Below are 27,907 nucleotides of genomic sequence, written 5' to 3'. Positions count from 1 at the left end.
GAACTCACAGAGGATCTGTTCACACGCTGACCTACTCTTTCCCTTGGGAATACTCAGATGTATGGCAAGCTCCAATCTGTGTGCTAAAGTTTATTATTTTAAATACATACATTTTGGCTCTAAGCCTGTCATTAGGTCCAAAATGGTCTGTTTCAATTAAGGGCTTCAAGGAGTGCCCAGGACTAATGCTCTATTTCTGGGCATTTCAAAATACTCCCAGACATGTGGCCTGCAAGGAAACACTGCAAGGAAAGGAAGAACCTTGTGCAGTGGACCTCTGCCAAGAGCGGCAGCATTCTCTTCCCGATGGTTTTGAGATAGCAGCCATTGACAACTACAGCAGCAACAAAGATGACTTTCTCCCTGCTTTCTGCTCTCACTGGCTGTGGCCAGAATGGCATTTCACATGGGCCGAACTCTTGCTGGCAGCTCCGGATGTGCAGGGACCAAGCGAGAGGCACCGCTGATGTGCCCCCGTGTGTTCACTGGGGTCTGGAAGGAGAATCTACGCGTGCTGGACCCTCCCCGGGGAGCTGGTGCCCGTAACTGAGCACACTGGGCACGGAGAACACGCTGCTCTATCGGCAGTGGGAATTCCTGCCTCACCTGTCCTCCTCAGCAAGAGCACGCTCTACGGAGTGGGACCCAGATGCAGCTGAAGAGCCCACTGGAAAGGAGCCTGGCAACAGAGACTCCTGTTGCTACCTGGACAGTGAGCTCCCTTCCTCTTTAAGAGGGAACATTCCCTCTGGGAGCTTTCTCCTGTGCAAAGATGCCAATAAATCCCTCATGTTACACCCAAACAAACACAGCTGCTGTGAGGGTGTGGGCTATGGAAAGGGCTCTGCTTGATGGTCAGACTGATGGGGGCTGTGCTTGATGGTCAGCTACACAGAATCATAGATTCATAGAACAGTAACAGTTGGAAAGGACCTTAACAGAATTTAGTTCCAAGCCCTCCGCCATGGGCAGGAACGCCTCACCCCAGACCATGTCGCCCAGTGCTCTCTCTAACCTGGCCTTGAACACTGCCAGGGATGGAGCATTTACCATTTCTTTGAGCAACCTGTTCCAGTTCATCACCACCCCCAAAGCAAAGAACTTCTTCCTTATATCTAACCCGAACTTCCCCTGTTTCAGTCTGAGTGCATTACCCCTTGTCCTATTTCTACAGTCCTTGATGAGGCGTCCCTCTCCAGCACCCTTGTATGCCCCCCTCAGATACTGGAAGAGTGCCGTGAGGTCACCACGCAGCTTGCTCTTCTCCAGGCTGAACAGCCTGAACTGTCTCAGCCTGTCTTCATGTGGGAGGTGCTCCGTCTTTTCCTTACTTCATCTAGTTGCTTTGAGAAGTAAGCTACAGCCCTTTTATAGGGTCCTATATTTTGAGCTAGGACCCCTAGGGCTATGCCTTGTCTCTCATGTGAAAATAGCCAAAAGGGTTTGGTGACGTCAGGCAGTCCAGGGGCTGAGGCCCTCATTAATTCCTTCTTTAATTCATTAAATGCCCGCTTTGCTTCCCCAGTCCACTGCAATTCCCTCGTTCCTGTTTGCAGCAACTGCTATAGGGGTTTGACTAACATACTGTAATTGTAGATCCAGAGTCGACACCAACATGTCATCCCAAGAAATGTCCCAAGTTCCTTGGGTGTCCTGGGGTTGAGGGGTTTGGCAGATTGTTTCTTTGCATTCTTGTCCGAATTTCCACTGCTCCCCTGAGACCTCATATCCCAGGTAGGTGACTTCTTGCTTCACTGTTTGTGCCTTTTGCTGAGATACCTTATATCCTTCAAGTCCATGAAAATTTAACAGGCTTACCGTGCATTCCCCACAGTTGTTCAAGGTTTCGGTGGCTATCAACAGGTCATCCACGTACTGCTGCAAAACTCCTTCCCCAGGGAGTGCCGCCCAGTCTTCAAGGTCTTTTGCCAGTTGGTTTCCAAATAATGCTGGGCTATTTTATGAAGCCTTGGGGTAACGTGGTCATTTTTCCATTCAAAAGCAAACAATTTTTGGGTCTCTGGCTCCAAGGGCCCGCAGAAGAAGGCATCTTATAAGTCTAAAACAGTAAACCACACAAGATTCCCTCTTAGTTTTGTTAACCAGGTATAAGGGTTGGCTGCTACAGGATAAAGTTCTACATTTATAAAGCGCTATTTTATTGATAGCTCTTACATCTTGTATTAATCGATAACTTTTCTCATCCTCCTTCCAGACTGGCAAAATGGGGGTGTTATATTTCCTTACCGGTTGTGCCCTGGGCTTCAGTCTTCCTTGGAGTGGTTTGGCATGCTTTGCCTTACCCGGTATTCTGCTGGCCCATACTCCTGAATAGACTTGATCTGAGCTGTCCAAGGGGACCTGCTTTGTTACGTGTGGCTGGATGAGAGCTAAACTTAGTATTTTGATTAATTTGTTGTCTCTAATTTGTATTTCACCATTTTTAAACTTGATCTCTGCTTCCAATTTTTCTAATAGATCCCTTCCTAATAATGATTTTGGGGTATTTGGCACATATAAAAAATTATGCATTCCTATCATTTTACCCATTTTGTATTGGAGAGGTTGCATGTATGGTACCTTCTGTTGCTGGCCTGTCGCCCCAATCACATTTAAAGATTCATTATCAATCAAAGCTAATTGTTGATTTAACACAGCAAACAGCCCCGGTGTCTACTGGAAATTCTCCCTTTGTGTCTTCTTTCCCCAGCTTCATTATAAGGGGGGATTGGCCGGGGTTCAACCCTCTGTTCCCCCCTGTTCTATTTCCCATTCAGCAAGGCATGGGAGGTGTGTCCCCCTCCCTTTTCAGTCTGAGACACTGCCTTTTTCAGTGCTCTGTCTGTTTACAAAAAAGCATAATGATCAGCCCCTACTGTATTATCAGGGGCCCTCAATTTACAACCCCCAAAGCAATCTTTTCACGTACCTTGAGTTTTTTCATTGCCCTGAAAGTTTCCTTTCCCTAAGGCTGCAATGGTTGCATGAGTAATTGTTTGACTTATTTTTTCCTTTCATTACTGTCTCGGTTTTGGTACACCCTCTATGTTTCCTCTAAAAGCTTTTCAATATCTCTCCGCCAGTGGCTTGAATACCAAAGGGGTCTTGGGGGGAAAAAAAGAAACATCATGCTCAGATCCCATATTTTAAAACATAGCATACCTTTTGTCTCATATATATAGAGAGATATATACACATATATTGATGGCTTGGCTTCGCGAGCGAAGATTTGGGAAGGGCTTGAACCACGCTCACTACAAGCACGATGACCAAGGGCATGTGGGAAATGCAAATCTGGTTGGAAAAAAGGGTCCTTAGGCAATGAGGAAGTGTCCGACCAGGACTGTCATCTCCTGAGCAATCTCGAGTGACCCATGCGCTGCTCTGTCCGCATGCAAGGTTGGATCTGCAGCTTCCCATGCACCTTGTCACCTGCCGTTTCGACCCTCGCCTGTCCATACAGACAAGTGAGAGTGAGCCCTTCCAGCCTGCACAGCGGATTTTTTAGGTGAAGCACAGCTGGCGCAGAACTGGCCGCACCCTTTACAACTGAGGTTTAACTGCCACAGCCTAGCGAGCTAGGACGGTGACAGCAAAGTCCTCAGGTCTTAGGTTTTGTAAGAGTGTCCTTCTCTTTGATGGAAGACCTGACAAGGCCAGACGAGCTCCATCAGCCTGGGTTTGAAGATAGGAGTTTTCCTTCTCCTGTGAGGAAGGCCCGTGTTCACTAACAAAGATTCAGGAAAGGCTTTAACCCACACATTCTGAACAGCACTGTCATCTCCTGGGTCAATCACAAGCGACCAATGACGCAACAGCACAACATCAAGCGTCTAGGTGGGATTCTGACTTAGAGGCACTCAGTCATAGGCCCTCAGGTAGTAGCCTCACACCAGTGGCTCCTCAGCCAAGCGCATGCACCAGGGGTCTGAACCTGCAGTTCCTCTCGTACTGAGCAGGATTACTATTGCAACAACACATCATCAGTAGGGTAAAACTAACCCGTCTCATGATGGCCTAACCCAGCTCACGTTCCCTATAAGTGGGTGAACAATCCAACGCTCGGTGAATTCTGCTTCACAATGATAGGAAGAGCCGACGTCGAAGGATCAAAAACCCAAAAAGCCAGGAGGATCATGAGGCCCCGCTTTCATGGTCTGTATTCGTACTGGAAATCAAGATCAAGTGAGCGTTTGCCCTTCTGCTCCGCGGGAGGTTTCTGTCCTCCCTGACCTCGCCTTAGGACACCTGTGTGTATATATACACACACACACACAGAGATATATCATTCCTTAGTGCATGGACCATTCCCTATAAAGCTGATGAGTTCATCTGGTCCATGATGTTGGGCTCTATCTCTTGTAACAGTCTTTCAGAGCAGGAGAGACAGTGTGCAGTGTTGGACTGTTGCCTGCTGAAGACACCACAGAACTCGTCCGGTCACTGGTGGGCTGGTCTGGTTTTGTCAAAGTTCATTCTTTGTTGGGATGATGGTCGGAGGGAAGTCAGGGCCTGTTGCTGGTGACCTGAAGACATCTAGTTGGTGAGCTATAGAAGTGCTACATAGCAGGCAACAGCATACAGTTGAGCTCATTGGTTGTTTTCCCCCACAATCAAATCCCCTTGAGGTACACATCGGACTTCCCCATCTTCCCACATTACCCACCAAGTATATCCACGTCCCTGAGCAAAAGCAATCCCACAAATGGGTTTGCCTTTACCTGAAGCAGGAATAACCCAGACTGTCTTCCCCAGCAAATGCTTTATGTGCACCACAGGAACTTTATCCCCTTCGACAGTATGTAACAGTTCTGACTGGGCTGGGCCAGCCCTGTTGGCAGATCCTCTGGTGTTGACCAGCCAGGTGGCCTTTGGTAAATGTTTATCCCAGTGTTTGAAAGTCCCACCACCCATTGCTCTCAGTGTAGTTTTTAACAGCCCATTGTACCGTTCCATTTTCCCAGAGGCTGGTGCATGGTAGGGGATGTGATATACCCACTCAATGCCATGCTCTTTGGCCCAAATATCTATAAGGTTATTCCGGAAATGAGTCCCATTGTCTGACTCAATTCTCTCTGGGGTGCTGTGTTGCCACAAAATCTGTTTCTCAAGGCCCAGGATAGTGTTCCGGGCAGTGGCATGGGGCACAGCGTATGTTTCCAGCCACCCGGTGGTTGCTTCCACCATGGTAAGCACATGGCGCTTGCCTTGGCGGGTTGGTGGCAGTGTGATATAGTCAATCTGCCAGGCCTCCCCATATTTATACTTCAACCATCGTCCTCCATACCAAAGAGGCTTTAACCGCTTGGCTTGTTTAATTGCAGCACATGTTTCACACTCATGAATAACCTGGGCAATAGTGTCCATTATTAAGTCCACCCCTCGATCACGGGCCCATCTGTATGTTGCATCTCTGCCCTGATGGCCTGAAGTGTCACGGGCCCACCGGGCCAAAAATAATTCACCTTTATGCTGCCAATCTAAGTCCATCTGAGCCACTTCAATCTTAGCCGCTTTATCCACTTGTTGGTTGTTCTGGTGTCCCTCGGTGGCCAGACTCTTAGGTACATGAGCATCTACATGACGTACCTTCACCACCAGGTTCTGCACCCGGGCAGCAGTATCTTGCCACAGTGCAGCAGCCCAGATGGGTTTACCTCTGCGCTGCCAGTTGCTCTGCTTCCATTGCTGCAAGTACCCCCACGGGGAAATTGCTACCATCCATGAATCAGTACAGAGACAGTAATGGCAGGAAGATGCAGAAATGAGGCCTACAGTACTCTTACCAGTTTTCCATCTGTTACAGATTCTCCTCCAGTGAGAAAATCTCAAAGATTGCTACACTTGTTCCCCCCAACACACACACACACACATGCACACACACACACACACACACACGCACATACACCTGTTTTTTTCCACACTAGGGACACCACAGCTAGCCCAACAGGACTAGAAACCCTCCGCAGGCAGGGTTTTACACCTTGTCCCAGGCAATGACTCATTCAGACTGGTGCTGCAGCAGGTGCAAAGCATTCATGGTGGGAAGGGACAGGTGAGAAGAGACTAAAAATCAGGAAATAGTTGGGGTGGAGAGATTTGGGGAGGGGGTTGCTAGGGGGGATAGAGGAATGGGAGAGGAAAATCAAGATCTTGATTTTGCTAGGAGCGCTCTTTGCTACATGAAGCACATCAGTGAATCCTTCTGTGCTTCCAGTTATAACAGCAATCTATAAAATGAAACTCTTTTTTTTCTCCCCAAAGTGAGGTTTAACCTGTAGGTAGATGTCAAACACCCTGTTCTACTCTGCATAACCTGCCCAAATCAAGGGCTTCTACATTATCAACACAAAGACATCTGCAGACTGAAAGAAGGAGGCATCGGAGACTGATGAGACAGGCAGAAATCAAAAATCAACAGAGAGCACTGTTCTGTTATTAATTTCTGTGATTTATTATTTTGAAGCACTGTTTTTTAACTCAGTTCAGTATGCCATAGAGCATCCCAGCCCCACTGAACTCCCTCTTTCTCCTGCAGGCCATGGCTCTCACAAAGCTCTTACTCTGGGTTATGCTTAGCATATTCTCGAATGTGCTCATGGTCAGTGATGAGCTGGATGAAGCCACACATGACTGCATGCAGCTGCATTTGGAGATGCGTAACGAGGAGATGGCTCGGATGGTGCAGCAGCTGCAGCAGCAGGTTGAGGAGATGAAGGGAATACAGCAAACTTGTGTGACCTGGAGTGGCCTGCTCTCTGCTGCCTTGTGGAACTGGAAATTCTGGGTGACTGCTGGCTTCCTGCTCCTCCTGACTGTGGGGCTCTGCTGCTGCTCTAGCAAAAGAAGCCCTGAGGTGGGCAGCAGTGTCAGCAGTGAAGAGGAGGAAAACAGTGAAGAAGAAGACAGTGAAGAAGATGCTGTTGGTGTGGCAGATTTGGACACATACACTGCAATGCGCAATGAGTGGTCAGCGGACGAACTGTGGAACCAGAGCGAGGGGGTGGATGCAGTGGTTGAAAGCCTCTTCATTGGTTGCCAATGGTCCAGTTTCTTGTCAAAGGGTTTCTTCCTGGAGCTGGGACCAGCCATAGGGGTGGGCAACACCTTTGATTGCTGGTGTCCCCAGGAAGACGAGCCTGTCTACTGTATGCTCGTGCAATGAATGCTGCTTGCAGGATGAGAAATACAGATGTTACAGTAGTCTCAGAAGTTCCTTACCATGAATTTTCCCCCTCCCCAGTAACTTCAGAACCAGAAGAAGGAGAAGGAGTATCGGACCCTCCTGGCACATCTCAGTAGTGCTGTGGAAGGGAGCCGATGTTTATTGAAGGGGGTGGGAAGATTGTCATGCCATGGGTGGGATCAGACAAAGCTTCCCCCAAAACATGTCTCCCCAGCCCACTTCCCATGCTGGCCTGCATGCTCAGGTACTCCAGCAAGGAATGACAGAACTTTTGCTGTCCCCAGGAGATGGGCAGAGTCTGGAAAGCCACTCTGTACCTAGATATGGACATGAAGCAGCTCCATCCCACCTCGGAAGGGTCTGCCCCCAGCACTGCCAGCCCGGCCCTTCATCTCCCTCCTTGTTTCCAAAGTGTTGGGGTTTCTGCAGACCTCTCTCCCTGCATGTAGCTCAATAGGCACCAACCTCGCTGCTGTTACCAGGAGCAAAATAAAATCAAGGCTGCAAATAATCCCTGGGCTTGCAACCAAGAAAATGCCAGCATTGAGCAAAGCCATCTTCCAACCTTCCTGCCCTTGGGATTTGCTAGCGGATTTTTGTCCCAGCTATTCATGGCTGTTGTGACGATCTGAGCCCCGGCCTTCGTAATAACACTCCTTTAACCAGGTACTTCTCTAGCCCCTGAGGATGAACATGCTCACAAATGCAGCTCACAAGTCAGGTGTAAACACAAGTGGGTGCCAGTTTAAGCAGCCCTGGAGAGTGGTGGGCATGCTTTCCCTCCCAGCTCCACATTGCTATTTGAGAGCAGGACTTGCCAACACAGGAGTAGAGCTGCTGCTGCAACTGGAAGGACAGAAATGTATTTTTTATCCTGGAATCACTCACCCTTCCTGTGTGGGGGCAACCAAAGCACCTATGTGTGAGACAGAAACTGCAGAGCAGTACCCCGCTGAGTCGACTTTTCCAGCTATGCAGAAGAGCCTCTAGCATGTGGTTAGCTCACCCCATCTCTCCCACAGCTATGGGGATGGCCAAGCTTCCTCACAGCAACCTTCCTTGCAGATCTGCTCTCACTGCTTGCTGTGAAATGCAATCCCAACAGCAGGCTGAGCAGGGCCAGCGCATGGGGTGTATGGTCACATTCCTGACATCAGAAATCACAGCCACTGCACAGTGACCAGCACACACTGCAGCTGGGAGCTCACACTGAGACTTAGGGGCTGTTTTATCCCTTCACCATTAATTTTCGGCTAAAAGCACTTCTCTCCTTGATGTAAAGGCTCATACAGGGCTGGGAAAGTGAGAGGGTTTTCTAGGCACCATCCCACATCTTTCACTGCCCTGGGGACGGTTATGCCCAGCTCTCAGAGCTCGCTGTGTCTCTTGGCCTGCTTCTCCCTTGCTGCCAGCCTCGGGGCTGTCCCACGCAGGTCCCTCCCAGGGGACCCCACTTTCTCTGCCTTGGTTTCCTGGGATGGCTCATCCTGCATGACTGTGTCCCCTCCTGGGCTTTCAGACGGGTGCTGTTTCAGTGTGTCCTTGTGGTGGTGGGACGTGTGGAGTGGGAGCTCAGGCATGGCAGTCTCCATCATCTGAAGGAAGTCGTAAGCAGGAAGAGGTGGTTTCCAGTCTTCCTCAGACAAGGTACCTGAAAGCAAATACAGTCCCATGTTAGTAAGTTAAGAGCTAAGCAGCTCCACTTCACAGACACTTCCCTTTCAAAGGAATTACAGCTTTTTTTTTGCCCTTCAAATGAATGCAAAATTAAAGACTGTTTCTTAAAGATCACCCTCTTTCCTCCAAAACTCATACCACTACCCAAATTAAGCCAGCCTGAGGTGCATTAATATTTACTGGAGCTGGTCAAGGCTCTGTTCCCGAAGGCTGTGGTGGTCCTCAGACACCCCCACTGCAAAGGTCACACTGGGTGTCTGTCCACCAGTGGTGGATGTTTCATTCAGGCCCCAGATAGACTGTTTCAGTGACTGCGCACTACTGGGACATCATCAGGAGTGAGGGGACTGCTGTCTACACAAGGAGGAAGTGGTCCCATTATGTGAGGATACTCTTTAATTTGTGCTTTTAAGATTGATCACACAGTTCATAGCACTTAAAAGCCTGATGAAGGAGGCTGTGATGGCTGGAAGTGCCTTTGGCCATGCAGTAAGCTGCTCAGCCATTAGCTCACCCCACTGACACCTGCAAAAATTAAGGTCCCTACCTAGAGACCTACGTGACAGTCAAGTGCTTTCAGCAGTGGCAATGGGGAGGATGGCTGGCTCGTGGGGCTCTCCCAGCAACTACTGGGTCAGAAATGGTACTTTCACCTCCAGTAAGAGCCTATATACATTCTACCCCCACCAGGTTGATGTCAGCTTTTGGAAACACTTGCTTTGAAAGGCTCATTTTAAAATCCACAAAAATCAAACGGAGTCACCCCATTGCCTTTCCAGAGCCTGGAGCAGGCTGATAGCTGGCAATTCCCAAGATCCCTGTAGCATCCCATGGCTACACACTACACAAGGAAGGCATATCTGTGCTGCCTTCCTCCAAAGCTTCAGCAGGCTGATCAAAGCAGGAGGGTTACAGTAAAATGCTACGTGGTACAAGCCAATCCTTCATGTCCCAATGAACATAGCAAAGCACCACCTTCCTTATCTTTTCCCATCCAAAAAAAAAAGTTGAAAGGGGCCTAAAGAGCAGCTACCTCTTATGCTGACAACTGGGAGCTGAGAGACTTTTTATTAGCAAGCTGTATTTCAGGTCTGCTCACAGCAATTGGAGAGCACAGCCAGGTTTAGGGATTATCACGGGGAAGAGATGTCAATTCAGAACTATTCACTCTTGGCTCTGAACATTAAACAGTCCCCAGGCAAACTTGTGAGTGTGGGTATTCTCTTCTGGCTGGACTATTTGTACTTCTCTAGCTCAAACTAGCACAGCTAGTTTTTCCATCATTAAATTCCAGGGAAGACAATTTATTGCACGTAGCGTCTTCTCATAAACAGACCGGAGCTAACCGTGCGTGCTTAGGAACATTACAAATTCATGCCTACTTACTGCTGGGAATCTCCAGTCCTGCTTTTAGCTTCTCCAGCCAAGACAAGATGTTCATTTCAGCAATGGACTGCTCTGATGGGAACTTGAATACCTGACCCCCAACATGAAGGTTCACCCAGATGAGAACAGGCAGTGAAGGCATGGTGGCAAAGTACGCCTTTAGGATGCCACGTCCCACTGGAGTCTTTTTCCTGTTGGAAAGAGGAGATTCAACTTGCTCACCAGTGGTTTGGCAGCACAACAGGACTGAGAGCCAAGCAAGCACCAAAGCCCTGGGGCCACATCCAGCAAAGCACACAATTTTGCCTGTGGGATACCTCTAGAAGCTCACCACGCTATTTATAATCACAATGCCTTAAAGCAAGCTATTAGGGTTGAGTGGAGAGGGAGTGGACAGCAGATTGGGAGTTTAAAGAAAACCTCAAGCAGGAAGAGCTGGGGCAAACTCTGTACGAGGGTGTGAAATATTCTCCACCTTCAGTTTTAAAGAACAGGTGAGCTAGGAGCGGGACAGGTCCTGCAGCCCACCATGGTTAGCCCCTGTTTGCAGGCAGAGCTACCAGCTTCCTCCAGCCCAGCTGTGCCACTGCAGTGAGACTGCAGCAGGTGGAAAAGCAGGAGGTGATGCAGAAGGCTGTGCTCAGGTGGGCAGCTGATGGGTGCTTCCCCAAACACAAGGAGCTGGGACAGCAGCTTCCCCAGGTGACACAGAGAGCCAAAGAGGATATTGAGATGGAGGGACAGCAAGCCCACAAAGGCACTGAGTCCTTCTGGAGCTATTTTCAGGCTGACAGTGATGCCTGAGGTCTGAGCTGGCTCTCACCATGGGAATGTGGTCCTCTGTCTAGGACCAAACCAGTGGCCATATTCTGCCTTTTTTTGTGGCAATGCCCCTTTGCTCTGACAGAGAACAGCTCTTTCTTTCTCAGGAAGGGAGATAAAAGGCAGATGTGTAGGTGGGGAAGTTCCAGAGGCTCTCGTTTCTTGTGCATTACTGGCAAACAAATTGTCTTCTCTTTGAAAACATGTGGATTCCCCATTAGCTAAACTTCAGCCCACGCTGCAAGGCGCTTCCCAGACTTCAAAGCACAGTATGATTGAGACAGTGAGGTGTCTCTGGACTTGGGCAAAACAAACAGAGGCTAAAAACTGAAAACAGCTAGGGAGGGGAGGATTAAAAAAAATCCCCTGTCCTACAACTTTCTATTACTTAGCTCCTGGATTCATTTTGTTTCTTGAATATTTTAAAGTTTGCTTTACGGAGCTTCTTCTGGTTGTCCCTTCTTCTGAAAACTTCCTTTCCCCCAGTAAACAGTCACTACTTGCCCTATTGTGCTTCCTTCTATTTGCCAGTGGAAAATCACCATAAGACACTCCAGGAAGGCAAATTTACTTTTTCTCCCACATGCAACAAGAATGTAAACAAGACCAGAGACAGGGTCAAGCTACTATGTGATATCTTTGAGATCATTTTACTCTACTGAAAATTACTTCTGCAATCAATTAAACATGTATTAATTTTACTTTGACATACAATTTTGCAGCTGCCCAGAACACATACTGAATCACTGCTAAATGATTTGACCTCCCAACTCATGATGATTTTAGACCAAATAATCACATTACCAGCTAGTGCTTTCAGTAATTGCAGACTCATTTTTTTCTTGCCTTGAAAGGCTGAAAGTGAGCTAATGGAAACAGGAAAAGAGAGTTTTACACACTCACAAGTTCAACCAGCAAGCCACAAACGCTTGCTGAGGTCTTCCTTTTGCCAGCTTCAGCATTTCCTCGCTTTCCATTTGACCGATGTCACCATCACTGAACAAAATGAGGAAGGGCTTTCTGAGTTGCAAGTAGTGGGGCAGATTTTGCACGGTGATTTCTGGCTGCAAGACATCAAAACAAGAAGTTGGGGTTTATGGGGATGATAGTACAGGTCAAAATTAGACTTTCTGTCCTTATGCAAGGGGTGCAGGGGTAAGCAAGGATGTAGTGCCCATGTTGAACATAAGTAGCTTAAAAGCAAATGTGAGTGCTGAGATACTGGTGCATGCTGGAGATGACTACCCCCAAACATGCCCGTTGCAAGTGAAGTCTGTATGAGAAAGCTGTGCGCTCCAAGATGAAGGGGTGTGAACAGAGAAGGCAGCAGCAAGGCCAGCTCAGTTCAGCTCCATGTCTTACGGCTATAACCAGCCTCTGAAAGGCATGTGCAAGAGGCAGGGAGCAGACCCTGCAAGAGGCCAACCCATCACAGCAGGGGGTATGTGACTACGAGTGCAAGCCAGTCAATTGACTCCCAGGGTCTCCTCACATGAGACCACACAGCAAACAGCAGATTTCTGTCCAGACTGTCTGATCCTAGCCATAAAACTTAAAACCAAATGTAACTCAGCACGAGTTACAAGCAATCATATTTATTTTGCCCAGCTCCATGCTATAATCAGTTCTACTGCAAATGACCGCAACAGAAAAAAGACACTTTCTTTTTATTTTACTTACAAAAATGTCCAGCAATTCATATCTGATCACCTGCACCAAGTCCTGTGCGCTCTGTTTGGACAAAGTGATGCTTTCCACGCTCTCACCTCCGCCCCTGGCAAGGAGGAGGGCTGGGGGAGACACTCCATATTTACGGGATCTGAAAAAGAGGAAAGGGGAGAGATAAGGCCAATGTGCTCCCCTGTCCCCTTCTGAAACAAGCACTTACCCTAAGACACTAAATACACACACACACACACACACAGGATTTTCTTCTGCAAAAAGACATCAGCAGCTAAATAATGGGGAAAATCCAAAACACTGCCAACAAAACCATTTGTTGGTGCTTCTCTTTTGTTTTCACACCTGAAGTTAGGTGGCCCAAATACCCATCCAGTGCTTTACCTCCCAAGACAAAGCAAATAGCAGGTCTTCGACTCCACCCAAGGGACACCAACCTACATAAAATAAGCTCGAGAAGATCTGATTCTTGGCTTGGTGAACACAGGTAATTTTGCTGAAGTCCAGCCCTGCGTTAGAGCAACACACATACACTCTTAGAGAACTCAGCTCATCCTTTGTTCCCCAATGTTCTTCTGGTACAAGGGTTTAAAGAAAAGCTGGGAAGGTGGAAAGAGCAAAAAAAGGAGAAGTCTGAGCAATGAAAGGGCAGGGGGTACATCAAGATGGGAGAGCGATTTTCTGGAAGTCTGAGGAACTTCAGCCCTGAAGGTTCCAGATGTCAGTGCCCAGAGGAAGGGCACTGGAGGAAATCAGCTGCCTCAACGTTTTTTTTGAGGAGCATCTGTAGTTTGTTTGTCAAAGGCTGCTGGTAATTTTTCAAAAGCTGTGATACCAGAATTGCTGGGGAAGTGAGTGAGAGGAAAGGACATTTTAGGCTGGGGAGGTGGAAAGCTTTTGATTTCCTGTTCAAAAGTAATCCAGTTCATCTCTCTTCTTTTTTCTCCATACATGGAAAATGCAACGCAGACTCAGCCTACTGCAAAGGCAGCTCTTAGAAAAGTCGCATTACAACCAATTGCTCTTCCCACCACGGTTTGCCCAGGCAAATTCATTTCAGACACTTATTTTAGCAGTTCTGAATGGGATGGAGATTCCTTCAAATATACTTTAAAAACCTCAGTGTCAAGTGGTTTAGGTCATCAATGCAAAAGCAAGTGGAGGGAACTGCAGATGGTCCATTTTCATGATGTTCAGCTCATACACAGGCTTTTCAGTTCCTCCATCAAAGAACACTTACTAGAAATTTCTAAGGGGCACTCCAGATCTGCACTGATGCCTTGGAAAAGAGCAGTAATGAATGACCATGAACTTTCCTGAGGCCTTCAAATGTTGTGAACCCATTGCTAAACTGTTCTTGGATTTATCTGAGCCATTTCAGCTTTTTGCGTTTATCTTTGTAAATCCAGCCCTGAGCTAAGCTTTCCCCTTTCTGTTTGGACTCCCAGGTTCTGCTGCTCAAAGAAGTTGAGTCTCACACCTCTGGTCATGTGTGAGAGTCCTCTGAGCTATTAGGAAGATCCTTAACTTCCCTCTCCGTTGTTTTTCAAATTAAAGTGTATTTGCCATTAATTAAGAATGGTAAAACCCTTGGAAAAAAAACAACAAACCACAAAACAAACAACAGGGATTTTGAATTTCTCAAACTTCCACATGTTTTAAAGAGACTCTTTGGCTTAACCATGTCTCAGAGGAGGTAAGGACTCTTGCTCCCTATGTCTAATACATCAGCTTGTTCAGCAGCCCTGGAGACAAGGAAGTTTTTTATATACCACCAGAAAAACAACAAATTCTCTACCTCATAGCTAGAGTCTACCCTGACATCACTTCTCGCCTTACTGCTACCGGTTGCTGGTATTGTTGCTTATGACAGCTTTCTATTTATATAGCAGAGGCATTTGATGGGTAATATGAGACTCACATTTAAATCAAAAACATCTGCAAACAAATACTTGGCAAGAATCTATGGCATCTGAATATGTGAGAAATAAATAATGACTTCATTCAAACCATTTCTTCCTTAACACTTCTTTTTTTCACTAGTTACCAACCAAACGTGTTTGCTGAGCAAACAGTTTTGCTAACAACATGCTTTGTATATTTTGTATACCTTTTTCTCTGGGAAGAGAGGACTCAAGCTCTCCATGACCAGGGAGCCACAAATATTTCCTCCTTGAGCATTTCACAGAAGAATAGTTTTCCTTTGCTTAAGAAGGGAAGTGAGCCTGGCTCTTGCATAAGTAATTCCTGTAAGTGTTTACTTTCTACTTACAGTTGAGAAGATGACCAGCAACAGTAGCTTCACCTACAAATCACAGCCAAAATCCAAACTTGGCAGAATGAGTAACAATAGAAACTGTATTAAATATTCCAACTAAACAGAAGCATGCTGCAGACTGCGGCTGGAGCATGAGAATGGAGGTATATTCTTGCATCTGTCATTGCTGAAAGAACACCCTGTCCTCCTTTGCTTGTTTAACTTCTATCTGCTGGGCTGAGATCCTTGAGAGACAAAAGTCTTTTAGCTTGAAGGGGGTCAGGTTTTTCATCCTGATGATGCTGGTTGTGACTTCTTGACCTGACATTGCCCAGTGGTCTCCCACGCCAACACTGAACAAGCTTTCTAAGACCCAGCCACTGGTGCTTTGAGCACTGTTTGGTTGATAGAGTGTACTACCAAGATATTTGCATTTCTATTCCCTGGGTATACCACAAAATGCCCATATCTCATCAGATATGCAAGAGAGGCATCACATCTGTAAGAAACTAACGAAAACAATTCACTCTTGCATTCCTGGCTGCTAAACCCACACCTGGAAAACAGGCCAAGAACCTTCTGGAGTTTTTAATTCTGCTTTGATAGCTAATTCCTGATGGAAATGAGACGCCAGAACAAGCTGAAGATTCCCCCTGGATCTAACTGATAAATAGGCACTGAAGAATCTCTCACAGTACACTCCAAAGCATTTTGCCCCTTTTGGTGTGAGTCTTAATGACACAGTTAAGTGCACAGACTGATACATGTTTAGATCCCATTAGCTCAAATTTTCCTTAAAGTTAGGGCTGCAATTGATGCTCTTATTCAATCAGGAGCTGACCAAGAAAGTCTTGACTTTGCCGTTACCATACGTGCAGGAGAAAGGCTACTATATTTATCCAGCACTCTTCCTCCAGAAAGGGGATGAACCTCTCCAAAGCTCTGTCTGGAAATGGTGGTAACGTCTTGCTCTTGTCAAGGGAAGGGAAATTGGTGGGCATATGTTTCAAGGAAAAGAGTTCCATGGTAAAATTAACTACTGAAATGATAGAGGTTTGTCCCCATCCTTGGCAGCTGCAAACATCTCACAGCCAGATCTGAGTGCCCACTGGGAAGCTGGATAAGACTGAAGGGGTTTCACAGTGCTGGAGAAAGGCTGCCTGCTCCACACCAAGGCAACTCCATGGGAAGACAGCTTTTATTGCAGGGCTTCCAAACCATTTTCCAGCACCCAGGCACAATGCCCACCCCACTGCTAGCCAAGAAAGCCTGCAAGTAGTCACCAGCAGCCTCTCTTTTGGCTGCTCTTAGCAACTGGAGGAAGCCATCAGAGCAAGGCTCACATTTACACCTCTGGCTTTGGCAGCAATCCCCTTACACTCCCCTTCCCCATCCCCACCTCAGCAGACACTTTTGCAGCATCAGGACAAGGAAGAGGAGACGAGAAGGTGATGGGACTGCAGAAAGAGAAAAAACAGTAATAATTTATCACTTCTTCCTGATGGAAAGAGAAAGGCGGAACTGTTTTTTTCTTTGTCACACACTAATCCTAGCTAGTCCTATCATTTTTTCAGTCTGTTTTTAACTCCATAAAAGTTTAGTCCTGTTTCTATGAGGAACGTGAGATGCATGGGAGCTGGCAGGTTTGGAGGACTAAAAATACCCAGAGCAAACTGAACAGGAGGAAGGGAGATGACCATTCATTTCAACAGGGCTAAATGAACTGACCATGGACAGGCTGCAAATCAGTGGCAGCGCTGGGGTTACATCTCCCTTTGGCTGACTCTTCACCAGTCTTCTTATAGGACTAAGACAATTGTGGCTGTTTGGGGCTGCTGTTAACTCAGCATGACCAGTGACACTTGCTTAGGCATTGGCTTTCACTAAATGCAGATAGGTTTGCTTTGAATCCTCCCCAAAGAAAAAGAGAAACAACTTACAAAGCCAAAGCATCATCTTCAAAATACATCCCCATCGTTACATGGCCACTTAAGATGTTTCCTGCCTCTTCGAAAGCTTCCCTGGCTGTAAAACAGACAAAGATATAAAAATACACAATAGAAAGAGAAGTGTCAGCTTCCTCCTGGAAACCAAATTGCTGTCTGCATATGTAACACCCTCCCACAGCAAACTGTCAGCTGGGAACACAACTACGATTAGAGGCTCATGAGAAATGGATGCATATCATGGCCACAGGCTATGGGAGGAGGAGTTGGCAGAGGCCAAAAGGATCATAAAGAAAGTTCCTATTATGAGAACAGTATCTGCTCTTTAGCCACCAGCACTGAACTTCCAGGATCTGCACGACAGGGGCACTGATGGAAAATTAAATGCCTTTAGGGACTTGAAGTCCCTAAGTGTTCTTAGGAACAGGAGATCAATTGTATGTCTAATCTTATAAATCACAGTGACTTTTGGAAATGACTGATGATGACTTAACTGGAGTAGTCCTAAAAGCCCAGCAGATAAACCAGCTTCCCCACAAGTATCTTTTGGTTTTATCCAGTTCTTCAGAGCAGGCAGCGTCTGTTACAGGCATCCACATAGGACAGAAGGATCAAAAAGCTAAATGCCTTGCACACACAGTCTGCCCCACTGCTTTGTGCCACTGCTGCATCAGGTATAAGGGTCCACCACTCACATTTTGGAGACAGCAAGGTCAAGTAGAGGATGGGGAGGAAAGAACTGGGTTGGGGCTCTCTTGGATCTATCACAGCTGACTCTATCTGTGCTGAGAGAGTGAACACAAAGCCCCAACCCAGTCCTTTCCTCTCCATCCTCTACCTGACTGACTCTTGGGGCTGAATTCGGGGGTCCTGAGGGAAATGGCCAATGAAGTGGCTAAGCCACTATCTATCATATTTGAGAGGTTGTGGCAGTCCAGTGAAGTTCCTACTGACTGGAAAAGGGGAAACATAACTCCCGTTTTTAAAAAGGGAAAAAAAGAAAACCTAGTGAACTACAGGCCAGTCAGTCTCACCTCTGTGCCCAACAACATCATGGAGCAGATCTTCCTGGAAACTCTCTAAGGCACATGGAAAATGTGGTGACTGATGACAACCAACTTGCCTTCACTAAGGGAAAATTGTGCCTGACAAATTTGGTGGCCTTCAACAATGGGGTTACAGCACTGGTGGATAAAGGAAAAGTGACAGATGTTATTAATCTGGACTTGTGCAAAGCATCTGAAGCCATCCTGCACAACATCCTAGTCTCTAAACTGGAGGGACATGGATTTGACAGATGGACCACTCAGATGAGGAATTTGCTGGATGGTCACACTCAGAGTTGCGGTCAATGGCTTGATGTCTAAGTAGAGATAGGTGACAAGTGGTGCTCCTCAGGGGTCAGTGTTGGGATCAGCACTGTTCAACATCTTGCTGGCAACATGGACAGTTGGATCGAGTGCACCCTCAGCAAGTTTGCCTATGACACCAAGCTGTGTGGTGCAGCTGACATGCTGGACGGAAGGGATGGCATCCAGAGGGACCTGGACAGGCTGGAGAGGTGGGATAGTGCCAACCTCATGAAGTTCAACAAGGCCAAGAACAAGGTCCTGCACCTGGGTTGGAACAATCCCCAGCACAAATACAGGCTGGGCAGAGACTGGACTGAGAGCAGCCCTGAGGAGGACTTTTGTGTGCTGGTTGATGAGAAGCTTAACATGAGCCAGCAGTGTGTGCTCAAAGCCCAGAAAGCAACCGTATCCTGGGCTGCATGGCCAGCAGATTGAGAGAGGTGATTTTCACCCTCTACTCTGCTCTGGTGTCACCCCACTTGGAGTACTACATTTAGCTTTTGGGGCCCCCAGCATAAGCAGGACATGGACCTGTTGGAACAAGTCCAGAGGAGGCCACAAAAATGCTCTGAGGGCTGGAGCACCTCTGCTCTGGAGACAGGCTGAGAGAGCTGGGCTTGTTCAGCCTGAAGCAGAGAAGGTTCTGGGGAGACCTTAGAGCAGCTTCCAATACCTAAAGGGGCCAAAAAGAAACCTGGAGAGGGGCTTCTGACAAGGTGTGTAGGGATAGAACAAGGGGAATGGCTTTAAACTGACAGAGGGGAGATTTAGATTAGATGTTAGGAAATTCTTTGCTGTAAGGCTGGTGAGGCACTGGCACAGGTTGCCCAGAGAAGCTGTGGCTGCCCCATCCCCAGCAGTGTTCAAGGCCAGGTTGGACGGGGCTTTGAGCAACCTGGTCTAGTGGAAAGGTGTCCCTGCCTGTGGCAGTGGGGTTGGAACTGGATGGTCTTTTAAGGACCCTTCCAACCCAAACCATTCCATGATTCTATGACTCCAGATCTGGTTTATGCCCTTGTAAAACAGCCCCAGTTTTCAGCAGCTGGAATTAAGGGAGAGACAAGCTTTGTGAGAACATGCAAGCCACAGTGTGTGAGTTTGTAAAACACAGTTATAGATCAGAGATCAAAACTGGTAATGCCAAAGGTGCAGTAAAAATGGTGGATTTCAGCATCACCACCCCTCCCCCTTCATACTGAGCAACTGAAAACAATAAAAAAGGCTCTTTGGGCTTAAGGCTAGTGAGAAACAACACTCTTTGAAGAAGTCAGATGTAACCCAAGAATTAAGGTTAGATCTCAGATACAGCCATGATGTATGTTGCTTTATAACTTACGTAAGATGTCATTCAGATACTATTTTGTGTTTCCCATAATGTTGACTGTCATATCACGATTGTCCAGCCCAAGCTCTTGGGATCGGTGACTCAGACCTCAGTAGACTGAGGCTGGCTCACAATTGGTCACTTTTTGGTTCTTTGCCTTCTGCTTCCAGCTACACTTAAAGCCGTATTTTCCATTGTGTATCCCTGGAACCACAGGGACCACAAACTTTCATTTACACTATTTTCCTTTCCAGATGGAAGCTGAAATCCTTAAAGGAGTGGCCCATAGAGGGTTCAGACATTGTAGAAAACAACATACATATGACACAGCTTGGCTGGTTCATTTTGATATGGAGAAACCACTGTTGGGTAGGTCTGATGCTGGTTTCCAGCTCTCTGGGTTTTGGATATTTGACTTTTCAATGCTGAAAGAAAAGCAACCCAAAGGACTGGCTGATAAGGTTCACCAAGAACTTCATCAACAAACCCCCAACTGCTGGTGAAAGGCCCATGGGAGACCATCAGCCCACCCTGTGCCACAAGGCACTGAAGGACCCAGAAAGAGCAGGCTCACATCCAAACTTCCTGAGAAGAGCCCTTCTCCAGGTATTTAACTTAAACCCTCATTTGAGGCACAACCTTGCATTGAAGCGATGCCCTGGAAAAACACTGGCACCAGGAATTCTCCCCTAAATCAGGGCAACCTTCAGCAGAGTCCAGACATATTCCTTTCATTGGGGTCATTCCTGATGAGATCTTCCCCCATCACACTTCCACATTTTTCTGTATTTTGGGGACTGTGCCAGACCCAGAGCCCAAGTCCACACAGCTCCACTTAAGAGACACAAAGCACTTCTAAAGAAGCTATTTAAATATTTCTTAGAAAATCAGACCCCTGAGACCACTCTTAATTTCCCACAGGGCTTGATCATATGCTGCACCCCATGCCTCGAGCTGGAATCCCAGCTGCCTTCCATAACATTGAATTGCACAAGCCCAGCTTCACTGCAGGAACGAATAAAACTGCCAGATGTGGAAGGGTTTACAGCTTCTGCACAGCTTCTGGAGACAGGATCTGAGCATCACCCCTTATCCCTCTAGCAGAATGCATCTCATGATCCCATGCTCTCCAACAGTACCTGTAGCATCTTTGCATGCCTTCTTCACTTGGTTTACACTGATGCTGGCAAGCCCTACAATGGTACCAGAGCTTTGCAGACGACAGGCGTATTTTAAAGCATTTACTGCATGGTTTAGGACAGTCTTACTTCCAAGTATGCTTCCAGTTTTTGCATAGCAAACAACTTGATCTCCTGTAAATTCTTCAAGTTTCCAGGAAAACGCGTGTTCGTTGCCCTGATAATACCACCCACGTCTTTGTAATAGATTTTCATTATGATTTTTCCAACAAGCCTCTTTTAGCTCAGACCTACTGAAGGGCTTCCCAACATAGTTATCTGATACTAAGTGTTGGATAAAACCCAGGGCTTTATTTAACTGGACATCTTATTGCTCTGTTTAAGTTAACTAGAAATGGCAATGACATGGCCTGTTGCTGGTTCAGGTTAGAGCAGGAATTCTTGCTGTGAGAAAATCACTGGAAATTCCAGATAAGTCTGCAGGCTGATAAGAGCAGCAATGTGGTTTCCCAGACTCTGGCCTGAGTTTGGTGCCAGAACAGCTGGCTCCAGTTTTCTGCTCCCTCAGGTCGTTCTGCATGATGCTTGAACACCCCACAGGTTACAGGCAGGGAAAGCATCACAGATTTCATCTCCCCTGGCATCTGCGGCTGTTACCTCAGACTGTGGATGCCATTCCAGATTGCAGACTGAGTGCACCCTGAGGGAAGAGGCAATCTTGTGGGCTCCACATAGAGGCATCTGGAAACCTCCAAGACTGGTTTGCATGGAAGGAAATGAACAACTCATATAGAAGAAAGAGCCTCAGCTCACACATCCAGCCAGATCCAGACAGGTTGCTTCCATGAACCCATTTCACCATCCAAGGTTCTACCATGGAGCTAATCCAGGCTCCACTCCTGCAGAGTGGAATATGTGGAATAGAGGGAAGATTTTGGAGCTCAGCTGATGAAACCCAGGGAGAAATGGACTAAAGATTTTTCTGTGATCAGTAAGATTTTCTGCTATATTTAATAGATTTAGACCCTCCAGAAACAGGCAGGCATATCAGCTGTCAGCTGGCTCCGTGAACACAGCTCCAGTGTTTTCTGATTGGCTCTAGACATTTTATTTTGTGCATTTAACTAAAGTTTACAGACACAGTAGAAATTCAAATGAAAAATAGTCTGAAATTTTGGTCTTGAGAAAGATTGGGAAATTCTCCATTTTTTAATGCAGCAATTCCCAGGGGTAGCTGGTAACTGAGAGACCATGGGGTTGGAAGGTCCTAGCTCTCCCCTGTGGATTTCACTTGAGCATGACACGATGTTCCCTTTCCAAATGGACTTTATTTCCTCTCCCTTGTTAAGATATACAACTGTCACATGAAAAATCACCACAGCCCTTGGGTCTATTTCCTTGACTTTCAGAAAGGTTATGGAAACCCACTAGATGCTGGACCACAGCTATGGCATGCAACAAATGACACTGGAGCAGCATCTGAGTGACTAGCAGCACCCTGTGCAGCAGGCAGGGCTGGAAGAGCATGACTGCTCCGAGTTTCAGCCACTAGGCAGGACTATATTGACCGAGACTACAAAGTGAGACAAATTCAAACATGTTCAGAACACTCCTTCCAGCAACTTTGCTTACCATTTCTAGCTGATGTCCACCACTCTGGGGGCTGTGCCCACCTCTTTCAAAGTCCATAAGTGTACTGCATCGAGTTATTCACATTACATTCTTTCTGATGCAAGAAATTTGTATTTTAACTTATTGCTCCTTTGTTTGGTTGGGGTTCTTTTAAGAAAAAGGTTTTGGATTGTGTGTTGGTTGCAAGGACTGGGACTACCACATTTGCAAGAGGAGGAGTCAGCAAGGTAACTATCAATCCTATACTGAAAAGGGCTTTCTTTAAGAAGGAGATGTTGCTGTGAGTTGCACATGGACTGCATGAAGAGGCTGATGGATATGGGCTTGTTCAGTCAGAGGCTGAAAGGGGGTTTAATGGCAGCCTACAACTACTTTGAAGGGGGCTCATAAGGAGGACAGATCCAAAATTCTAACAGTAAGGCACTGGAGATACAACAGGAACAACAAATACAAATTGTGGCTTGGTAAGTTCAGATGGGACATCTGTAAATACTCTTTCAGAGAAAGGTCAGAAAATGAACCCAGAGGAACTTCCAAGCACCTGGAACCACCCCTCTCCCATCAGGAATGAAGCTGAGTGCTTAATCCACAAATACCACACTAACCTTCACTCATGGCTGGCCTAAATACTCCTAGAAGCGAAGCGTGGTGATAGGATGACAGCTCAGATGGAAACTCGCCTCTTAAATATCCTTCTGCTTCATCAATCGTCGCAAGCTTCAGAGGGCAGGAAACTCGGCTCCTGCAGAAAGGCAGAGAAACAACATGGGCTGCTGCCTTCTTCCTTTTTGGGATGAAGAGACAAAAGGGCAACCTCAATCCAACAATGCCCCAACGCAACATGACGACTGTTATGCCTCATCGGAGACAGAAATCAGTCGCCTGGGAAGAAAATCAATGCCTAGTCTCAGAAAGGCACTGGAGCTTGTTATGGGGAAGAGAGAAAGAGCCTTGCGTCAAACTGGTTGCCCTCAGATCTTTGGGATTCCCATTCTGTCCAAGAACAGCTATTCCCTGACACTGAAAAGCACAAAAAGTTATTAAGCTCATTTCCAAAGCAGGTCTACAATCAGATCTGACATTATTTTTCCAAAAAAGATTTCCATTACACAGGCTGTGAAGTATGCAGAACATCATCTAGCAGATGTGCCAGTCTTACTATGTTGAGACTCATTAACAGACACTTACAGCATGATGAAACTGGTCAGTTCTTTGGTTCCCCACATGCCATCATATATCACTGATCTCGCTCCCTTCTCGTAAATCTTAATGGTAGGAAATTGAGTGACATTCTCTTTTGTGCAAATGCCAGGCCAGTCCCAGCAGTTTACCCGAGAAAGCAAAACCCCCTGAGTTCCTAGAGTGGAAAACAAAAAAGTTAAATAATATTAAAAAAATAATAATTTAAAAAAGGAAAAGAAAAAGAAATAGTTGAAAAAAGTGCTTTTTGTTAGCTTCTTTGAATATTATCATATATATTTGTATTAACACTGCCAGAACTCCTATTTGCTTTGGCATGCATCCTACCGAGCTGGATCCTAGCACACGGAGTGAGTGCAGGTGGGCTACCATTGAGAAACTGCTGCACCATTCCTGGAGTCAAACACTGCTTTGTGTGGGCAGAATGCCAAAATCCAGCCCAGAATAAACAATCCCTTTGAGTACAGGCTTTCTACCTCTTGAAACCACTCATGGATATGCCTTACAGTTTTGAGCATAGAAGTAGCTATTTCCAGCCTGTGAATGTATTAAATACCCCAGTTTGATTGATTCAAACAACAGATCAGGGAGAGAATAAACTCAGGGAAGTGGTAGGTTGCACTTCTCAGAAACAAATTTACAGAGACATTCACATCTGGCTGGTTATTCAAACAGATACTGTGAAACCCTAAGGCAATTGTCCAGGAGCATAAAAGGCAGCAAGAAAAGGTACTGGAAATATTTAGGAATAAGGCCAAGACAAAGAAACCATGCAGGCACTCACTTACAGGAAAAAGAGAAGATAAAGCTGGTGTGGAGGAGGCTGATGCATTCAAGGCTTTTCACTTATTAAGGTGCCCAGTACTGTAAAGCATCTGTTCTACTTAAAGCATGAAGCCAAATATACAAGGAACCATTAAAGGTGATGTAAGCAAGCTAGATGTAGTACAGGGTGGCAGTCTGATGGCATTCTCCTATCCTACAAACACCAGCTCCTCATCTCCAAAACATTACCATGTACCTTTAAGACAAGTAAGGGAGAGGAAGAGTAATTACAGAGCAGCCAGTCCAACTTTAGTTCCTGAGAAAAGTACAAAGTAAGCTTTTTATGGGTCTCATCGAAGTGATTATCTCATGAGATTTGTGAGCAGCGAAACAAATGAAGGGTGGTTCTCTGCATGCTCTCCATGAGCCCAAGATACTCCAGCATGTCCTCATCAGCCTTTCTTTCATCTGCAGCCTGGGCAAAGACCAGCACATACTGCTGCTGCTCCATGGATGAGCCTGTGCTAAGCTGGCAGGTGAACCATCACCGGCTTCACCAGCTACCTTGGTGGCCAGCCTCGCCTAACCTGCCTCCTACCTATTTGCAGGCTTGACCAAGGACAGCAGGGCTGCATACTATCCTCAGGCCATATCATCCATACCCACTGCAGGAATGCTGTATCTCAGAAATCTTCATGCCTTCCCTAAATTTGTTTCAACAGGATTCAACAGTTATATGGGAAAGATGAGATGAAACCTAGTGACAAGTACACACACAGAGGCAGACCATCGCGAAGTGTCCTTCAGAAACAAGAGTAAGGGCAGGTGATGAGGATTTCTCAAGAGTTCTCTGTCTGTCTTAGGTTTGATTCTGATCACTGTTTTCATTACAGGCCTGGCTGATGAAATAAAATACACACACTGCAAATGATCTCAAGCCCAGAGGGGCAGAAAGTAATTTCAAGGGCAAAATGTAACAACAGCAGTGTTCTGTAATGAGAAGCAGGATGCACAGATATCATCACTGCTGCAGAAGAGAACAAAGCTCATTCTGGGATGAACTCTTAACAACATCTACAAGGGAGGAAAACGATGCTCTTCTGTGCCAGTGAGACCCCTGTAGAGCCCAGCAAGTCAGGCTGGGAAATGTTTTTAGAAAGGCTTAAACAGATGTGTGAGACCCTGATGAAATTTGGAAGACCTGCCTCCTGAGGAAAAACCCAAAGAACTATGCTTCTTTTGATTGGAAAGAAAGAAACAATAAAATCTATCAATATGTAAAGTCTGCTCTGGAAGTGACACTAAGATGACTCACTGTTGCCAGCTGGGCAAAGACAAGCAACAACCTATTCCCAGGCAGGGAGTTTTGCCCTGATATTGAAACAAGCTCCTGAGAACTAAGCACAGCTGAGGCTTTTTGGCAGAGAAGCTGTGGAAGGGTTTAAATCACAGGTTAGAAACATGCCTGCCAGGGATGGGTAAGGCATCTCCACAGAGAAGAATGAAGGCAGAGATGACCTTGGCATGTGTTCCTATCCCCTATCCCTATGTCCTTGTCATCCCACTGGACCATTTTCTGCAACCTTCATTTTAGGCTCTGCTTTGCAGCTCACGTGAGGAATTTGCTGCTGTTCTGCCTTGTGTCAAACTTGTGTACAGACAAAGCAAGCAGCAGCACGGAGTTAAGGGTCTGCAATTCCACCAGTCAGGAGCTGTCAAAACACTCCATGAGAGCAGAAATGGTTTGTTTCATTCTCCAGGCTCTGAAATAACATCTCAAATTAAAAGCCCCTGGATTTATTTCACACCTCTGATCCAGTATAGCTGGTTCTCTTAATTTCTTAACACATAATCTTGTGTGTTGCCCAACTCTGAAAAATAATGACATGGAAATAGGGCTTTGATGTCTAGTTAAAACTGAGTTGCAAGGCTTCTCTAAGGCCCCTCAAATATGAGTTTTAGTATTTGTATACAACCTCACGGGATTATGTACCAAAAGTGCTCCAAAGGAGCCCCATCTGGCCTGAGGAACACTTTGTACAAGATGATCACTTTCCATCACAATCTGCACCATATTATTAATTACTGAATCAGCAGCAGTTTCAGCAGTTGAGTTACTCAGCAACAGACTGTTCAGCCCTGGGGTCATTATTGGATGGGAACAAAGGTGAAAGAGGAACACAAAATCCTACTGTTCTGCATGTTCAGGTGCTACTAAAACCACCAACAGTGAGAACCTCTGTCTTAGGGGTCTTATAAAACCAGAACAAGACAAATCATCAGTGCTATAGGGAACAAGAAAAGACAAGAATCCCTTAAACTTCTAATCCTTTTGAGGGCAGGGCTGACATTAAAAACAGCTCTCGTGAAGAGCTGGTCCAAAGGCTACAGCATGAAAGAGAAACAATTTAAGTATGAACTGCTGCACTTCAAGAGCAGGGATCCAATATGGAATGGGAAACAACTACTCAGAAAGCATCACAAAATGGACTCCTAAATCCTTACTTCAGATTCAGCTTCCATGAATACACATTGCTAAATCACACATTTTCATGCCTTTGAACTACAACTTCAGACCCCTGTCTTTGGAAGCCATTGGCCAGAAAGACTCCACAAGCACAGGAGAGGGAAGCAGAACTGGTTTTCATCATTACTGCTTTTCTCAGATACTGGTTTCCTCTCTTTTTTGCAAAAAAAAAAAAAGCTAAGAAATGCTCAGCATTGTCTCACCTTCACATCCTGCTTTCTTGTCGCAGGGTTGCTGCTTACAAAAATTCACATCTTGTAAGAGAAAACAATAGCTGCAGCAGTTACCCCCCAGCAGCAGTGAGGACAGCATGCTCTTGCAGAAAGACAGAGATGCTTTTTCTCTTGCTACATTGGATCGCTCAACAAAAGGAAAACACTTGGGCTATAAACTTAATTTTGTGATGATCTGTTGAACATCTGTTCCTGGATGAGTCATGGGGTCATTCCAGTCTTCAACCTCCTCTGTCCTATTGCGCTTGTTCTCATATGGCCTATCCTCAGTGCCATTTTGCATACAGAATTGGCATCAAAAGTGGCACCTGGTTCTGCAACTCAAAATGTGCCTCTAGAATGGGTGATTCATGCCTCAGACAGCTGGTCTTGGCTTCTCAGCCCTTAGGAAGAATGCTCCACCCCAGAGAGCAGAGAGGAATACAAGCACTTCTAGGGGAGCTGCGATTCCAAAGTCAGTTCCCATGTTTTATTATCAGTCCTGCATAGCTCAAGATCTTCCTTCTGGACCTTGCAGTGCCATATCTTCCCTCATCCTTGCCCTAACTGAGAGCCCAGGGACCCCCAGCCTTTTAGTTCTTCTAGTTTCCCTGGTAATCAGCCTGTGACTCAGGCTCCCTCAGCAGCAGAGACTAAGGATCTCCAGACCCACTAATGCAGCCATTCTCCATCCTGTCCAAGACCACAGTCCAGAAAGCAGACTGGAGTCATTCTACAGGTCACATCTCGCCTGGGATTCTTTTGTGGGTACTGATGACAGAAGGAAAGCCCTGACCCCAAT

The 27,907-nt window shown here is 46.3% G+C and overlaps 2 protein-coding genes across 4 annotated transcripts in view; one reads left to right on the top strand and one right to left on the bottom strand.

The window, feature by feature from the left end:
• The first annotated feature begins 6,526 nt into the window (after positions 1–6,526).
• LOC134163568 (uncharacterized) lies at positions 6,527–7,165 on the top strand. Its single transcript, XM_062618517.1, has one exon. The coding sequence runs from the start codon at positions 6,542–6,544 to the stop codon at positions 7,163–7,165; it is 624 nt and encodes a 207-aa protein (XP_062474501.1). The 5' UTR covers positions 6,527–6,541.
• Positions 7,166–7,266: 101 nt separating this feature from the next.
• Positions 7,267–27,907, bottom strand: part of TXNDC16 (thioredoxin domain containing 16) — a 41,091-nt gene continuing 20,450 nt past the window's right edge. For all 3 annotated transcript variants that reach the window (XM_062618494.1, XM_062618496.1, XM_062618495.1), the window contains exons 14-20: positions 23,590–23,758; positions 23,007–23,143; positions 16,949–17,033; positions 12,752–12,890; positions 11,975–12,135; positions 10,250–10,440; positions 7,267–8,837 (exon numbers count right to left, since the gene is read on the bottom strand). In XM_062618494.1, coding sequence (XP_062474478.1) covers positions 8,554–8,837; positions 10,250–10,440; positions 11,975–12,135; positions 12,752–12,890; positions 16,949–17,033; positions 23,007–23,143; positions 23,590–23,758 — 1,166 coding nt within the window. In that variant the 3' untranslated portion in view covers positions 7,267–8,553. The remainder of the gene's footprint in view (positions 8,838–10,249; positions 10,441–11,974; positions 12,136–12,751; positions 12,891–16,948; positions 17,034–23,006; positions 23,144–23,589; positions 23,759–27,907) is intronic.

This window comes from Pezoporus occidentalis, unplaced genomic scaffold (genome assembly GCF_034315485.1).
Source record: "Pezoporus occidentalis ecotype Australia unplaced genomic scaffold, CSIRO_AGI_Poc_V1 ctg200, whole genome shotgun sequence".
Taxonomy (NCBI): domain Eukaryota; kingdom Metazoa; phylum Chordata; class Aves; order Psittaciformes; family Psittacidae; genus Pezoporus; species Pezoporus occidentalis.
Note: the sequence above shows the minus strand (reverse complement) of the source record. Positions and strands in the feature narration are given on the sequence as shown.